Here is a 17699-nt window from a genome sequence, read left to right as displayed (position 1 = left end):
CCATTCCCACTTCTTATTCAAGTACAGGGATTTCTTTTCTGAGAATGAAGGGGAAAAAACTGTCTCACCATGCACTGCTGATCAGATCAGTCTCAATTCTATCTTGGTAGAATCGAAGTAGTTAGAAAATTTGTCTTTTTGAGTCAGTAATCCATTAAAACATTGCTCAGCTCGTCCATTTCTGTAGTACCGATGTATGACCTGAGCAATGCCTTCACATCAGCACTTCAGTTTACTGCTCAGGGTGACGGGTGGCAGCAGTGCTGCTGCCCTAGCTCTAGTGTGGCTGATGTGGGGGGCTGAGGTGAAGCCGTGCTCATCTTCTCTGTACCACTTACGCTTGTGAGTGTGACTAAACTCTCTGTAGTCTGTGCGGATCATGTGCAGCGCCTGTAACCGGTATTCCCAGCCGTGATTTCTCTGCATTAAATCGAACGCACACACGACTGTTTCCCCCTTCTCCGGCGTAATGCAGCGTTAATCTCCGCAAGGACGGGCCGGCCTACCTGCCGGCGCACTGCCAGTCGCGGGGTAGCGACGAGGGCGCTTCTCTGACCGCTGGGGGCCGGGTCCTGGCAGGCAGCAGCCGGGCCGCGGCGCGGTCGCCATGGCTACGGTAGCGTTCGCCATACTGCGGCTGCGTGGCGCGGGCCCGCGGTGGTAGGCGTTAGGTGAGGGGCTGCGGAACCCGCTGGGGCTGCCCCGTGGACGGAGCAGCTTCTGGCCCCGGGCTGCCCTCGCTGCCCTTCACTCTTCCACTTGGGCCCTTCGGGCAGGTGATCGGATGCTGTAGTTGCCCGGGTGTAACGAGGCGCTGGCTGGAAGTAAGTGGTGGTGAGAGCATGGCGGTCCCCTGAGGCGGCCGTGTCTCGCCACTGGAGCGCGGCGATTGATTCTTGTGTTACAGACCAGTGATGGTCAAACTGTGAAATGAGAGGGAATTGTGATTGCAGCTGTTCAAGTAGTCCTGAAACCTTCATAGATCTTAACTAGCAAGATAACTGTCTAAGTTAAGAGTGGCTATTCTACATTTTGGGTCAATCTGCACTCATAACTTTGAAAGCAAATTAAATCAATGCTGCTGGTGCAGCTGTAACTTTCCAGAAACTCACCAAACTCATAATGGTTTTCAACTTTGCTACATGATTAAATCTAGACACGTAAAAATCTGTAAAGGTGTAATGAAGATGGAGACGTCCACGTAGCATAAGTAAGTCTAACAAAACTTTCAGATCATGGTGGTTTTGATGAACTTCTTGAGAGTTAGGTCACAGCCCTGCTTTCTGTCTATCACAAGCTGAAATCGCTGCCTGGAGGAATAGTTATTACAGAAGTAAGATAAATACATGCATGTGTAATTTTCCATGTAGTTAGCTGTTTGGTTTTTGTTTGTTTGTGTATTTTTTTCCTCAAATAGATTATAAGGGAAAATACCTTTACATAACAGAGTAGATGTTCAGAAGGGTACACGTTGAGACAATTCAGTAATTATGGCAAAGGATAAGAAGAAAGACATCAGGAAGACAGAAAAAACTTCACACCCTCCTATGCCTTCACAAGTTACAGCTGAGAGTAGTGCTACAAAGCGGACAGACTTGGCGACCATCGTGAATGAAGAGGAAGAAACAGGGGCAAGTCCAGTGATACTGGATAAAGAACCAGAGGAAGCAGAGGAACCTCTAGTCCAAGATGTTCCTCAATACCATGAGGAGCCTATTCTTATTCAACTTATTGTAAAAAGGTATGCTTGTTACAAATATGCCAGTTCAGTCACGAATTCTCATTTAAGTATCTCTGGTGTACCCAGTGTAATACAAACACAGATTTAACTTTCAATTTGAGACAGCGAATTGGGTTATTCAGACCTAATAGCCATGACACCTTATGAGTGATATATGTGGAATGCTCCTGTCTTCTTGCACCCTTGAGTGTTGCTGGTGCTGTCTGCCTGCCAAAAGATTCATTCTTTTAGCTTGTTCTCCTATGGTGAAGTTTTGTCTAAGTATACTAACAATTTAAAGTTCAGTTGTTACTGCCTTTTAATGTTTAAGGCTGCTCAAATCTCCTAAGAATATCCTAAACTGAGGAAACAGGTGAATAGCAGTGTTAGCCAAATCCTTTGTTAGTTCAAGGGGAATATATGTAATGTTTCATGTGGCCAGGTTCCTAGTTGTAAGCTAGTAAATCATAGAGTGGTTAGGGTTGGAAGGGACCTTAAAGCTCATATAGTTAGAACCCCCCTGCCATGGGCTGGGACACCTCACTCTAGACTATGTTGCCCAAGGGCTTGTTCAACCTGGCCTTGAACACTGCCAGGGATGGAGCATTTACCACTTCTTCAGGTGCCTCATCACCCTCACAGCAAAGAACTTCTTCCTTATATCTAACCTGAACTTCCCCTGTGTAAGTTTGAACCCATTGTTCCTTGTCCTATTACTACAGTTCGTCATGAAGAATCTCTCTCCAGCATCCTTGTAGGCCCCCTTCAGATACTGGAAGGCTGCTATGAGGTCTCCATGCAACTTCTCTTCTTCAGGATGAACAGCCCCAGTGTTCTCAGCCTGTCTTCATGTGAGAGGTGCTCCAGCCCCCTAATCATCCTTGTGGCCCTCCTCTGGACTTGCTCTGACAGCTTCATGTCCTTCTTATGTGCTTCCTTCTTAAATGCTACCGATGTGTCTTGTTTTCTCAATTGAACGAAATACGGGTTTGAGGCAACACAAAAATTATGTGACCTATTATAAGGAAGGTACAAAAATTCTAAAGTTTTGTTGTAGTTTGTTTTTCTACACAGGATGCAGCAAACGGTTTGTGTGTAAACCATGGTAAATCAAAGGTGATCTATTGTATATATGTTGTGATTTATGTCTACTGGTAGTGACAGGAAACCTTCATCTTTAGTTTGTTTTCCTTGTAGCTATGAAGGTGAAAAAGTCCATGGATTGTATGAGGGTAAAGGATTTGCATGTTTTCAGGGAGGAAATACATATAAGGTGAGTGTATAAATTAATAAAAAAAATAGTAGTGGGTCAAGTTCTTTCTCTAGAGCAGGCAGTCTGCTTCTTTTTATGTGGATGGAGGTTGAGCACTCAGAATGTGTAAGCACTGAAAGCTCTGTTGATTTCTGGCATGAAAGCTTTTGATTTGATATGAGTAGTTGGAGGATGACATTAATATGTAATTCTTTTGAAGTCTTACGGTCACTGTAGGCTTTGGTTGTGGTAAGAATAAATTTGCAAATGATGCTGTTCTCTTCATTTTGAAGGGCATGTTTTCCAAAGGCCTTATGCATGGACAAGGGACTTACACGTGGGCTGATGGAGTGAAGTATGAGGTAAAGTGCACTTCAATTTATAACTGAACGCAATTACAGCCAGTTAGAAATGTAAATTCAAGGACAGTAGATAGGTTGCAGTAATTGGTACAGTGCAGGTGGCTACTGCAAAACTATGGCAGTGGTTTCAATCACAAGCCTGACTTTCCCCAGACAGTTGGGTCTTATTTTTTTTTAAATGTTGTGATTTAACATTTTAGGGAACATTTGTTAAGAATGTGCAAATGTTTAGTGGCCGTTATACGTGGAATGATGGCAGCGTTTATGAAGGATCAATCAAGGATGGACTTAGGCATGGATTTGGATTTTTCAGGAGCGGTATTCATCCTATTTCTTACATTGGCTATTGGTGTAAAGGCAAAAGACATGGAAAGGTAAGAAAGAACACCAAAGGAGAGCATGGTCTTCTCATTTGGTGTCCGTATACCATCTGAAATAGCAGGTGTTCTTGTGCAGAGGTTTTGCAAAAATGTTTCATGCTGTTGCATGGCTTTACACTCTGTAGAGATTTCTTTTTCCTGAGGATCTTCTCTGGAGCTGTGAGTGCCAGTTAAAACAATTGGGGTGGGATCTTTTTGTGCTAGAAGGAATGAACGGCATCTGAAAAGAGTAATTGGTTTGTTACATGTTTTATCCTTTATGCTGCTCCACAAAGATGATGAAAGACAAAAGTGTCGACTGCATTAGTAGCCACATAGCAATGACAGGTCAATTTGCTTCCCAGTAATGACAAAGTGATCCCATCTCCAAAATGTGTTAAGCAGACCAAGTATGATAATTACTGCCAGATCTAGTGTAAGTGACATCTACTTCCAACTTGTTAAAGGCATTTATCTGTCTCTTTTATGCATCCAAACTGAGAAACTTCTGGGCCTGACATCTTGAAGACTGGTAACTCAGCATGTGAGGAAGATCCATTCTAATAATGTAGGGTTTTTTTAGGTTGTCCCTAATGAAACACTAAAATCACACGGACTGCAGTGGATGATCACCAGTGCAGAGGTCTGTCCAGTTTGTTCAGAGAGGAAGCTGTTGGAGAAAAACAGAAAAATTAATGATGTAGACTTACTGTTTGAAGTTGAATTCGGAATGAGTCAGAAAACTGATTTCCCTCAGAGTGGCTGCTATGATTAAGCTGCCAAAGTTAGCTCTCTGAAAGTGTTTCCAAGTGATTTGAAAAGCATTGTAGAATTTGATGTAATAGGTTGGGTGTTTTTTGGGGGGGGACACCTGGTCTTTTTTAAGGTCTTAACTATTCATCAAAAGAGGTTGCTTTCTAATTTATTTTTATCACTTCAGTTGCTTTCAGTACAGTGTCTCAGGGTGACTGTGAGTAAGAGCATGATTACGTGCATCTGATATAATTTGTATGCAATGTTTTATTAATATAGATGAATGTTTAGGTTTTTTAATTTACTATACTCTCTGTTTCAGGGTACCATTTATTATGACCAGGAACATACTTCTTGGTATTCAGGCGACTGGGTAAATGATGTCAAAAAAGGATGGGGAATGAGATGGTAAATGTCATAGCACTTGTCCTTGTCTTCATATTTTTTATTTTACATGCATTATCATACAGTTTCTCCTGTTGTTTAAAATGGATACACATGCTACCATTTCATAGTAGTGTGTGCTTTCTGTAGTGGAATAAATAATTGTACAAGCTGCTTTATAATAATAAAATAGACCTTCTCTATAACTTACATTTTTATGTTGATACATTTCTACTGCTCATTCCTACAAACGAATGTCTAAAGACAAAATGCAAAATCAGGTTTGGTAAACCACAAATCAGCATTTTAAAAACAAATAAATGATTTGAACAAATGGAGCTACTTTTATGAATAGATGAATTATTTGTGGAATTATACATAAAAGAATACTTTGATTATCTATGGTGAAGACTCTTTGGAAAAGAAGAACTGTTTAATATTTTTACAGTGGTCTATAAGTTAAAAATAGTAGGTAAACAGTGGGTGCAATCAAACCTTTGTATGTGTGTCACAGTGAGCCAACTTTGAAATTAATGGTTATATTTAGCTTTAATAAATTCTGAATTCATTACCAGTGAGTTTTGTATAAACCTTGCTTTCATAAGTTCCACTTAGAATTTAGTATGAATGAATCATTAACATCTATTATTCTCTTTCAGCTATAAGTCTGGAAATATCTATGAAGGTCAGTGGGAGAAAAATGTACGTCATGGAAAAGGAAGAATGAGATGGTTGACAGTTAATCAAGAGTATATGGGACAGTGGGTGCATGGCATACAGGTAGTAATTTCTTCCTCAGCAACCTCTTAGTTCAGCATCTGTCCATTGCTCTAGTAAAACTAGATGAGGGAGTTTTGTGCAATATCAAAGGAGCTTTATATGTTTTTTGCCAGTTGAAATAGTGTAAGTATGCTTTTTATCGTAAGTTGATGCTCATAAGAAGTCTGCAGTATTCAGATTGCTAAGAGGCTGTTGACTTAGTCTTACAAAATAATAATTTAATACTCTAATGGAAAATATGAACCTTTTTCATTAAAAAAAATCAGTTAAGTGTGACTATACTTAGCTTGAGATATGATTTCAGCAGTGAGTGAGTATACGTAGAAATTTATGTCTGTGTCACCTGTGAAACATTAGACCATGCTGTTAAGGGTTCATGGTGGAAGGAGATATTTCTGGAATTTTCTGTTCCTTCCATTTACTGTTCTGTTGGAAAAAGAACGTGAGCTACTTTCTCTTGTCTTTTCATGCTGCATAAAATTGTGAAGAAGGAGTCTAGCTTTTGGAATATCATAGGTCTGTCTGGCACGGTGTTCCTCACCTGCCTGTTCAGCATTACAGCCAAAGGGATTCAGGCAGGAAGGGTACCTTTAGGAGTCCTGTTGGTAGAGCTTGCTCAAGTACGTGCTGATTCAGTGTATCCTCTGAGCACTTCTCCCACGCACCTTTGGAGAATAGGGCTCCGAGTACTGCAGCTATCAGCTGGGTGCTTTTATTTGAGAGCTTTGCCAACTGTGACTTATAGGTGATTCTCCTTTTTCAAAGTCTGGACCTGTAACAGTAATAGCTTGTCTGCAGATGTTTGGTTTTTCTTAGACACATGAACTGTTTTTCAGCACGGGTATGGGATCCATATCTGGTTTTTGAAGAGAACGCCTGCATCTCAATATCCTTTAAGGAATGAATACATAGGCGATTTTGTAAATGGGAAACGACACGGATATGGGAAGTTCATATATGCCAGTGGAGCAGTGTATGATGGTGAATGGCTTTGTAATAAGAAGCATGGCAAGGTGAGTATTGACAAGTAGTAAGACGAAACTACAGACAGTACCAAATGAGTCAGTTCTGCTCTGTATGGCAGACCTCCAGATTTCTGTACAGAAAACTACCTTCAATTTGCATTGTGGATGGAATCCCAACATAACATCCCACTGAAAGCAGTAGGAATTGTTCCAAGGACCTTGCTGGGCCACGGATTTGACTCCATGATTAGGTGCATGTTGTGGGTATAAAGAAATACATTTTACTGTGAAGATTTTGAATGTAATAGGTATGTCTGGATTTTTGCAGTGGTTGGCTTTTCAAAACCAAACAGTTATATAGGCAATACTTCATTCCAGGAGGGTACTTCAATTAATAGATGACTAAGTACTCTCTAAAAATTGGGGAGGGAAAATTATTTTCCTTTTTTTTTTTTCATGTATTGCATTGTAGCCAAGATTCTTAAAAAGAAATCTGATTGAGAGCATAAGTCATATTTTTAATTTTGTTAATTTCAATATAAATCAGATCATGATCTATCTGTAGGGCAAGTTTGTCTTCAAGAATGGTCGTGTTTATGAAGGAGAGTTCATAGATGATAACATGGTGGAATATCCTGCTTTTCTAGTGAATGCAATGAATATGAAAGGTCTGAATTCCATTTGCACAGAAAATCATTTTGGCACTGGTAAGCTGCTTAAGAAAACAGATTCTACTCAGTTGACATTTTGTTTTTAATATAACGTGAAGCTGTTTGTACTTACACAAGAGCCAGACATATTTCTTCAGAGAACTTTGGTGAACATAGGAGTTATCTTAATTATTAATGACTTTTGCTTGTATACATCCTGTTTCCTGCACATGACACTTTGAGTTGATTGACACATCCACACTACATCTTGTAATGCTTTTTGACCACTCTTGTCTGAAGGTTTCATAACTTATGTAATATCTGCATTTCCTTTTGGCTAGGGGTTGGATTTGACAAAATTATCCTTCAGTTGTTATGCTGTTGATTATGACACCTCTGCACCTCACTGTAAATGAGTTTATTCTTCCCAGTTTGAAGTCACTAAGATAAGAAGGAATAATATATGTTTCATTGTCCCTCTCTCTCTCTATATATATATATTTAACTTCATTTTAGTTTATTCTGATTTGTTTTATTTGCATGGTAGAAAATACCACAGTGATCAGTGGTTCAGAAGATACTTCTATTCTGGAATTCAGTATGGAGTTGGATATATCTTTACTGCTTGACTTGTTGCCAGAGGAAGAGAGGTGGGAAGAACTGAAACAAGTAAGAGTTTACTGTTTGATATCTTCAGTTTTCCCCCGTATTGTATTTCATGTTATTTAATTTCTGGTTTATTTTATTAAAATAACTCATTGCATTAAAATTTTTTTGAAAATCTGAAGGCCATGAAAACAGAAAATCAAAAAGAATTAATAGACAGTATTGCTTTTTCCTGAGCCTTTTTTGGAATACAATAAGATACGTTATATCTGGAAGGGCATTCGGCAGCTACCTTTAGCTACTGTGAGGTTTGTCTGCTGACAGACTAATTTATTTTTATTGATCATAAAAAATATATAGCTGCGTTTGACTAATGCCATCATGAATGCTTAACCAGGGATATCCTCTTCGAAGTTACAAGATGGAAAGCATTATATGCCCAGTTATAGGATCAATATGAGCTGATCCCTGCTTTCTGTGAGATGATGCTGAAAACATATCCTGCTTTATTTAGGTAGAATTTGCTGTGTTGAGGCATATTACAGAACTGAGAAGAATTTACACCTTCTACAGTAGCTTAGGCTGTGATTGTTCTTTTGACAACACCTTCCTCATGACTAAGCTCCAATTTTGGAGATTCCTGAAGGACTGCCGGTTTCATCACTCCAACATAAGTCTTGCTGAAGTGGATCGGATATTGAGGGGTTTGTATTTCTGTTGTTTGGAGTCTAGAATCTAGGAACTGTAATAGTAAGCTGTGGAGAGGTGGAGTGGCAAGTTCTACTGATAGCTCAACACTGGTAATAAGGTGACCCTGAGTGAGTACTTCTGTGCTTGTGACTTCTCAGTGGATGCATTAACACTTCTCCAGGCACTTCAGGTGCTTAGGTGGGAAAATGTAAAATTAAAATGGCCATTAAAAATTTGTTCTCAAGAGCCATCTACTCAAACTTGTATTCATCCCAGTTTTGCCTTTACTGTTACATGTATTTTGAAGAGGTCTGAGAAAGAGAAGAAACAAATCTTCCAGTGCTTTTAACTTTGGTTTGCATGTAGTATGGGGTTTTTTATTTCCGTAGAGCCAGTTAAACATCCAGTTCTATTTTAGACCTGCACCAGAAGCACTGCAGTGTCCCTAGTATGTAAAGGGTTTAACTCCAACTTTGCTTCCCCTTTCATTCCTGTATGCTGAGTAGATGTGTTTCTAGAAAGAGAGAATTTGATAGAATTCAGCTGCAGGTGGATGATTCTCCCTTCACAATATCACAGTATGTTAGAGATTGGAAGGGACCTCAAAAGATCATCTAGTCCAATCCCCCTGACGGAGCAGGAACACCTAGATAAGGTTACACAGGAACGTGTCCAGGCGGGTTTTGAATGTCTCCAGGGAAGGAGACTCCACAACCTCCCTGGGCAGCCTGTTCCAGTGTTCTGTCACCCTCACTGAGAAGAAGTTTCTTCTCAAGTTTAAGTGGAGCCTCTTGTGTTCCAGTTTGTACCCATTGCCCCTTGTCCTATCATTGTTTGCCACTGAGAAGAGCCTGGCTCCATCCTCGTGACACTCCCCGTTTATATATTTATATACACTAATAAGGTCACCCCTCAATCTCCTCTTCTCCAAACTATAGAGACCCAGCTCCCTCAGTCTTCCCTCATAAGGGAGATGCTCCACTCCCTTAATCATCTTAGTTGCCCTGCGCTGGACTCTCTCCAGCAGGTCCCTGTCCTTCTTAAACTGAGGGGCCCAGAACTGGACACAATCTTCCAGATGTGGTCTCACCAGGGCAGAGGAGCCCTTGAGCTTATTGTTTTGAAGTGATGCTGTGTCTGGTCTGATTCTTCCAGCAGTGTTGTTACTGTGTGATATGTAGAGATGGAGAAGCATTTTAATGTACATTATAGCAATAGAGATTTATTTATTTATTTATTTTAGGAGATAAAACACCAATTGAGGAGATACATTGTCCACATGAGACTTTACTATTCAGAACGTTTTTATCTTACCTTATTCGCCTAGCATTTCATATCTATCATGAAGAACACAAGTAAGTTTTTAATCTTATAATGAAATTTATTTCAGTGTAATCAGTTTGAGTCTTTCCCAGACAAGAGTATTTTTGTTTCAACTGTAGAGAGAACAGTCCTTATCTGAGTAAATGTTTCTCAGAAATGATGTCCAGGAACATTATTCCCACTGCCTGTTATGTCCAAGGTAAGTAACGGTATTTCTCCTGTGTAGAATTCATCAATTTGTACCACATACATCACAGTTTTACTGTAACCATGTATTTTTTCCCAATTAATTTTTGTAAAGGTACCTTATTTTCTGAAGAAAGATGTACAGTTTTGGTCATGAACAGCTACATTGACAAATGCTGGGAAATATACAGAGCCTTTTGTAGACCAAGTACCAGACCTCCATTTGAGCTCACAATGAAAATGAGGCACTTCCTTTGGATGTTAAATGTAATAACCTCTGTTTCTTTATTTTGTGTGGTTACAAGAGCTTTATTCAGTTTATATGGGTGTTTTAAAATACTCCCTGTGACTTCTGCCCAGTTGAAAAGGTAGGAGTGATATGTTATTGTATAAACTGTCTACCAAACATTAAAGGGACAGTTACTCTACAGAAGTTATTTATGTACTTGTGCAGGACTGAATTCTGACTTTGTACTGACGATTTCAAATAACCAAATCTTAAAACACATTTGTCTAGTGAAATAAAAATATTTTTGCTTCCTTCCTCCCCACCCTGTAGAGTGAGCATGTGGAAATGTCTTCCTGGTAGAACTCAGACTGGAAACCTTCTGAAATAACACAGTAATGTATTAATACAGTTCAAGATGAAGATGAGATTCCTTACGAATATTCAGTAATTCAGGGACACATAAAGATTACACTGACGCTAGGGAACAATTCCCATTGATAGGCTTGGGTTTGATCACTGTGATTGGTTAAATCCAAGCCTTTTTTTCATGGGAAAAAAAAAAAATACTGGATGGCAAGATTGTGAAAGCTCATAGATAAATTAAAAAAAAAAAAAACAATTATTTCTTAACACTGTTTTTGCAGTCTAGCAGAAATTCCCATTGACTTCAGTAAGACCAGAATTTTACTCTGTCATTGATTACCTATATGGAAGTATAGAATAGAACCACGAAATCATAGAATAATTTGGGTTGTAAGGGACCTTCAAGGGCCATCTAGTCTGCAATGGAGCAGGGACTTCTTCAACGAGGTCAGGTTGCTCAGAGCCACTTTCAGCCTGACCTTGAATGTCTCCAGGGATGGTGCTTCCCGCACCTCTCTGGCAACCTGTGCCAGTGTTTTACCACCCTCACTGTAAATATCTTTTCCTCCAGTCCATCCTGAGTCTCCCTTTTCATTTAAAACCATCACCTCTCTTCCTGTCACAATAGGCCCTGCTAAAAACTCTCTCCTCATCTTCATATAGGCCCCTTTTCAGAACTGAAAGGCTGCAATAAGGTCTCCCTGGGGCCTTCTCCAGGCTGGACAATCCCAACTCTGTCAATTCTTTCCTCCTAGGAGAGGTGCTCCAGCCCTCTGATCATGTGAAACAATTAGAAACTGACACAGGCTTTAAAGGGAGTTAGATTAGATCCATGTGGGAATGCCTTGTGTGCTGCTAACATGTAATGCTTACTCTTACCCAGGATTTTAAACTTCTCAGCAAACAATTAACTCCTTCAAGACTCGTGGAAATACTTCTCAAAGATAGTCCCTCTCAACCTGGTAGCAGTAACACCAACCTGGAGCTGGAGGTGTGTATGGAAAAAAAGTATCATACTTCATTGCTACAGGAACAGTTAAAATTACTTTTAAAAACTGTTGCAATTACTGGTCTGTCTGCTAGGGCAGGGTGAAATTAATTTAGTAAAAAAATAGAGTACAAACTTCAGCCTCGATTTCTGTCTTTCTTTGTTTTGCCTATACCTTCTAATTTAGCTCATGTACTTCTGTGTTTTTCTTATTACTTTACTGTTCTTAGTACAGTCTCAGAATACCTGACCATACAAGTAACTTGTAAGGCTGCCATAACCCAGAGACTGCTGCTAGTAATAGATCAGTCTGTGAAGCAGTTGCTTTACAGTATGTGTATACAATGATTACACAGGGATGAATGTCAGCACTTCCAGCTGCCAAGGTGTGCACAGGAAATACTAAGATGTGTTAATAATTAAGATGTGAACACACTGATCCTGAAAATCTGGAGATCCAAGAAACCTGATGTGTCAAGTGCTGCCACCTCAGTGAGGTAGAAGACTTTGCTGCCTGACAGTTGGCCTGCTACTGAAAGCCTTCGCCCTTAAAGAATTGGCTCTGGCTTGGTGATGGTCTGTTGTAAATGGCTATACTGAATTTATTGTTTTAAACAATGTCTGAATAAACTGAACGCACAAGTGTAAGTCTTACTGAGGGATTCATTATACACCCATTCTGGGGGCTCCTGGAAGCATTGTATGCAATTAAAATTTTAGGTAATAGTTAGTAATTTGTTAGAGAAATTTCTCATAGCTCCAGACACAGCAAAAATCTATGCAATATTTTATTTCAATATGACTTGTATAAGGCATGACACAGGATATCACTTCTGAATTTTTTAAGCTTGGGTTGTTTTCAGATTTTCTTCAGAAGGAGGGATGTTTGACTGGATAAATGAGGCCAGTGAGGCTTTGCAATCACTTGAGTTCTTTGCTTGCTCAGGTACATATTAACTACTAGTTAACAAAGGGATTTTGCCAAAATGAGTGAATTAATCACTGTGTTTGTTCCACTCTAGTTAGTTTTTCTGGAATTTGTCGAAGCTCTTCTTGCCTGTGCGTTGGTGTATGTTACCAGTGATATCATAAAGGAGCAAGAAGCTTGTGAGAATGAGAGCAGAAGTAGCTTTAGAGTGGAGGTTCTCTCCAAGAAAACCACACGTGTATCTCTGTTCCCAGACTATTCTCTGTCCCAGGTAAAGTTGATAGAGAGCTGTTGAGTATGTCCACTGAGAGGGTGAAGTCCAGCATTACAAATATTCTGTGTTTTCTGAACATAGAAACCACTTTCCTCTTTTTGCGTAAACAGTCATTTAATTGGGTCCTACTGCCTTTCCTGCTTGCTGATGCCTATAACATCAGTATAGTCAGCTTTAACACATTTGCACATTTTCCTAGTCAACTGTAAATACACATAAGGTGCCTGCAAGTTTTTGGTGTTTGAAGGGGAATCGACAGATTGGTTGACTGGTGGAAGAAACACGCCTCTTCTGTTTTAAGTCAAGTGTCTAAAATTGCACTGTAAAAATGTCATTGCAGTTGTTCCATGTATCAAGGTTCACTGTTTCCAGCAGTTAAGCTATGCTCTTTTCTTTTTGATGGACACTTGAATAAGGATTTTGTCAGTTATAAGATGCTGCCTATGCCACTGGAGCAATTTAGATGTGCAGGGGAGTTGGAGGAATGAGTTAAAATTGTTATTATTTGGAATTATGCACAAGATAGAAGCATTTTATTAATTCAAAGAGCGTTAACAAATACCTAATTTCACACTGTCAACCAGTAGTGTCACTGAACACCACCACTCCCATTCCCTGGTCAATTGTACTGATTCTATGGAACCTGTTCCCTTGCATCACTGCAAGAATTAATGCAGCTGCACAGTGAAATGGTCCAGTTAAAAAAGTCAGATTTCCAAGACAAAAAAAAAAAAAATCTTGATTTAAAATGTACTGATGATAAAATTTTTCTTGTGTTTTTTTTTTATTAGTGCTTGTACAGTGGAACTGTACTTGGTACACACATGAATGATGACATGTCCAAGGCACCCGAGCTTTACTCATTGCTGTCTTCAAACAAAAGTTTCATAACACAGGATGAATTAAAGAAACATGAGGTGTTTTAAATTAAATACAATGTGTTCCCATGCATGTATGAGCCTCAAAGTGGTGCATTGCCTGCCATTGCTAATAAAAGCATTTGCTCCCACACATGCACTCAGCTATTTTTGTTTAGAATACTGGGTGGTAAGTTCTACATCAACTAAAACAGGAGTGAACACAGCTACAGTTTTATCTTGTCTTGCAAGGTGGGGGAGTAAGGGGCTGGGAAGTGGGCAGAAAGATCTAAAAGCACTGCGGAAGGTAAGAGAATTCCTAGAATAGTTTTCAGATTTTTTCCAGCAAACTTCTCACCTCCACTGCCTTTATAATTTTGTACCTAGTTTATGACTGTAATGAGATTCTTGATATTCCAGGAACAAATACATTCTTTCTGATCTCTGTGATTTCAGATTAAGATAGTAGGGATTACTGTTTTGTACTGGAGTCATGGAAATCAGACAGAGAATTTGGAAACTTCATGGCTTTTAGAAAATACTACCAACACAAAATTATGTTTGACCTGAGTTCTGGTGAGACATAATCAGGCTGCAGAAGATACTTGGGGTGACAGTTGGAAAGACTGCAAAACATCAGTCTCATTAGTCTTGAATCTTGTTCTTTTCACTTAGGATTCTTCCTGGAGTGTATTCCTGTAATCAGGAATAGAAATTAATTATTGTTTCCTCAGGACTAGATGTATGTAGAGCAAGATGCAAGAACAGAGGGACATGTCTAAGAATAGGAGTTCTCATTCTCTGTAGGATCTTTCACTGGCTCTGAAATAGGATAACGCTACTTCCCTGGCTGGTATCGAAGGTGAAGTGTTGTGACCAATTTGCTAATACTTGAAAGTGTGAAACATGGTTGCAATTGAAATGTTTTGAAGTAGGTATAATTGCAGAATGCCTTTGGTTGGCAGAATGCTTTGTAGATAGCAATTTGCATGACGCAAATGGACATGTAATTTCACTTTCTAATTTGGACACAAGTCCAGGCATTTAGTAACTGAATTTTAAACTTCTTGCTGACCACAGAGACCTTCTGAAGACACAGAGCATCCTCTTCAGGAATTTCTACTGGGTGAGTTCCGGAGTTATAAGCATTTCTAAGCAGTGGTGATAGAGGAGATTCACTCTTTCTACAATTTAAGAGATGATTAAAACAGCAGCTAATCGTTGAAACAGCGGGATGCATTGCAGTACAGAAGGTAGCTGCGTTCAGTTTGGGAATTACAAAAAGGTTTATGTTGAGCTTTCCACACCTGCTATACACAGGTATCTGGCAAGTTTGAATCTCTGAACCTTTTGTGCTTTTTAATTAAAAGCTATCACATTTTCCATAAAAACAATGTAAAGACTATTTTTTTTTTTAAACTAAATTCTTTCTGTTCTGTCCTGCTCATTTGGGCATGGAACCAGAGATTGCAGTCTGCACTGTGTCTTTATTCAAAACAAACTTTTCCTCAGTACAGAAGTATTTCAAGCACAGGTGTAGCTGTAAGGTCAGATAACAATTTACATCTGTTTGTGCTGAAGATCAAATCTGATCTTTAACATACAGAATTACAGACTGAGTACTTTCAATTTTTTTCTTTGCAGTACCAGATGCTACCCTCTCATTTCACACAACTCATGGAAATACCATTGTTCCATCAGTGGTTCCAACATCATTGAGCTGGGATGCAGAAAAAGAACAAGATACCTGTCCAGGAAAGGAATTGACAGGTAAAGCAGTCCTACTGTTTTAGGACTTAACACAAAAAATCCCTCATACCTTTTGAATGGGGAATTTTAATTGTATCTGCAGAGTGCAGCTTGTCACAAGAGGGCAGTAAATGAACATTAATTCTGGAGGAAAATGTTTAAAGAAGATTAAATGTAGTAATTGAGATGTTTAAGAACTGACTTAAATAGTGTCCCTGATTTATGTCAGATTTTATATGTAGGGCATCTAAAGCTGTAATTTGTATTTACTCTATGAGAAGCTCAATCTGCACCAGCCTTTTTTTTTTTTTTTTAATGTCTTGGACAAATAAAAGCTATTATTGCTCTATCCTGCTTGTTTTAGTTAATGTAAGAATTATTATTAATGGTATGCCACCATTACCTGGGATTAAGTTAGTGAGAGGCCAACATTCATGCAGAAGAGAAATCAGAGCATTTTTATATGTTGAGGCTAGTAACCATTTTATATCATTGGCTGATCAGCAGATCTCATTTGGGTTGTTTTTTGTCCTCTGAAAGTTTTTCTACAGATACAGAACCTAAATCCAAGACATAGATAGGCAAGGATCTTTGTGTAGTCATCATCTCTTTCAGTGAAATCTGGTGACTGAGAAGTTACTGATGGGATTGTTTCTTCAACAACCATACTTGTTTTTGAAAAGTTGTGACAATTGGATGCTTGCATCCAATTCTTTTCATTCAGGTAGTTGTGTTCATTCCTCTATTCCCCTGTGCACAGGAGTCACAGATACTGAACTGTTGTCAGATTACTGGGGAAGACACTTATCATAGGATTAAAGGGGAAAGTTGATATTCTTTTGCTGCCATCCCAGTGACAGGTCACTCAGAACACCTGCAAAAGGGCCATCCCCTGTCACATGCATCAGTTTAAAGTTTCTCACAGTTATCTCCTGTACCATGCAAAAGTCACACTTTCCCACTGCAGAGTACAAGAGCTGAAGTACTATAGTCCAAGCCACACTTGAAACAGAAGTGTCCTGCTAAATAAACATATTTGATTTACATGTTGCAGGTGAATCGAAAGAAGACAGAACTAAACAAGATGAGCTTAGTTTGTTGCTGTGCCAGGTGCAGATCTTCTTTACAACTAAGCTCTTTCCCGCTTATCAGCATGAGAAAGTGCTATGGGAAAAAATAAGAGAAAATCGAATACGAGATGCTGAATTAGCTGAGCTGAGAAAGATCAAGGATGAGGAGCTGGCAAAGTGAGTGGTGTGGCTCATCTTGAAGTAGTTTTCTACTAACAGAATTATTCAAAATGAGAAATGTGCTTTAATAAAACAGTATAGCATAGTGTAACTGGAAAAGAAATGCCAGGTGTAATAAGCAACATGCAGAACATAACTTGTGACTTCTCTTGCTGTCAGAAGTTAACAAATAGAGGCTGCTTTGAGGTTACAGAACTACTCACTCTCTGGCAGTTCCTGGCACTTGAGCCATGCTCTGTGCAGTGGCTGGTTGGTTTTTTACATACTGTAAGGCAGACTTTAAGTGGTAACTGGATAGATTTTTCTGCTTCTCTACAGTGTGACAGTTTATACTGGTCATACTGTGAATACAGCTGTAGTTGCTTAGCTGGTATAAATCTGTCTCCCCCCTCTTACACTACATTAAACTTAAAACTTTGTTCACTCAGAATTATTGCTGGAAGAGAAGAGGCAAAAGATCAAGAAGCAGCTGCAGCAGCAAAAACATCTGACCCCAAGAGTGCAGATTCTAAGGAGTCAGAGGAGCCTGGCATAACATTAGCAACTGCTTCGAAGGAAGAGGCACCCACAGCAGTACCCCCAGCTACCAGGGTGCCTGCTGGCAAAAAGAGAAGGAAGAAACAAGTCATCTGATGAGAACTACTGAAGCCTGAAGTAAGTAAATACTCAAAACCAAAACAACAGCAAAAGAATCACATTTGCAGTAAGGTATAAAATACAAGTATGATAAAACTGTATGCACAAGTTTATTGCTGGTTTCAGAGGGAAACTACTTCTACACCAAGGGTCTTGGGAAGGGGAATATAGTCACAGACATGAGTGTAACCCTTTGGAAAAAGTATTTCAGAAGTCAGTATTTGACTTCACCTAAAAAGTCCCAGTAAGTTGTTACAACAACAAGTATCTTAAAATGATCTTATATCCCAATTAAATGGTTTCTGCTTAAAATATGGTTTGACTGAAATACTGCATATGAACTAGTATGTAAGAAGGTAACAAAGAATGTAAATCAGGCTGAAGCAGGAGCTGCA

At 39.3% G+C, this 17699-nt stretch overlaps 1 protein-coding gene across 1 annotated transcript; it reads left to right on the top strand.

The window, feature by feature from the left end:
• Nucleotides 1-375: 375 nt before the first annotated feature.
• RSPH10B (radial spoke head 10 homolog B) lies at nt 376-17330 on the top strand. The gene is made up of 20 exons (XM_061357093.1): nt 376-834; nt 1426-1741; nt 2918-2993; nt 3266-3334; nt 3535-3708; nt 4769-4854; nt 5490-5610; nt 6447-6623; nt 7141-7282; nt 7773-7894; nt 8346-8535; nt 9765-9876; nt 9964-10043; nt 10146-10297; nt 11506-11613; nt 12633-12809; nt 14750-14795; nt 15314-15439; nt 16473-16665; nt 17097-17330. Exons 2-20 carry the CDS (start codon nt 1491-1493, stop codon nt 17299-17301), a joined length of 2607 nt encoding a protein of 868 aa, XP_061213077.1. The 5' UTR covers nt 376-834; nt 1426-1490; the 3' UTR covers nt 17302-17330.
• Nucleotides 17331-17699: the final 369 nt, after the last annotated feature.

This window comes from Neopsephotus bourkii, unplaced genomic scaffold (assembly GCF_033783945.1).
Source record: "Neopsephotus bourkii isolate Nb327-2 ecotype Australia unplaced genomic scaffold, CSIRO-AGI_Nbou_v1 NB_882, whole genome shotgun sequence".
Taxonomy (NCBI): Eukaryota; Metazoa; Chordata; class Aves; order Psittaciformes; family Psittacidae; genus Neopsephotus; species Neopsephotus bourkii.
The sequence above is the reverse complement of the archived record's forward strand: the minus strand, read 5'-3'. Positions and strand labels throughout refer to the sequence as shown.

What these genes read in the sequence shown, in the direction of transcription:
- RSPH10B (XM_061357093.1), top strand. Translation starts at nt 1,491, where the DNA reads ATGGCAAAGGATAAGAAGAAAGACATCAGGAAGACAGAAAAAACTTCA. An exon ending in CTGATGGAGTGAAGTATGAG is followed by an intron (nt 3,335 to 3,534) that starts GTAAAGTGCACT and finishes TTAACATTTTAG; the next exon opens with GGAACATTTGTTAAGAATGT. An exon ending in CACTGCCTGTTATGTCCAAG is followed by an intron (nt 10,044 to 10,145) that starts GTAAGTAACGGT and finishes ATTTTTGTAAAG; the next exon opens with GTACCTTATTTTCTGAAGAA.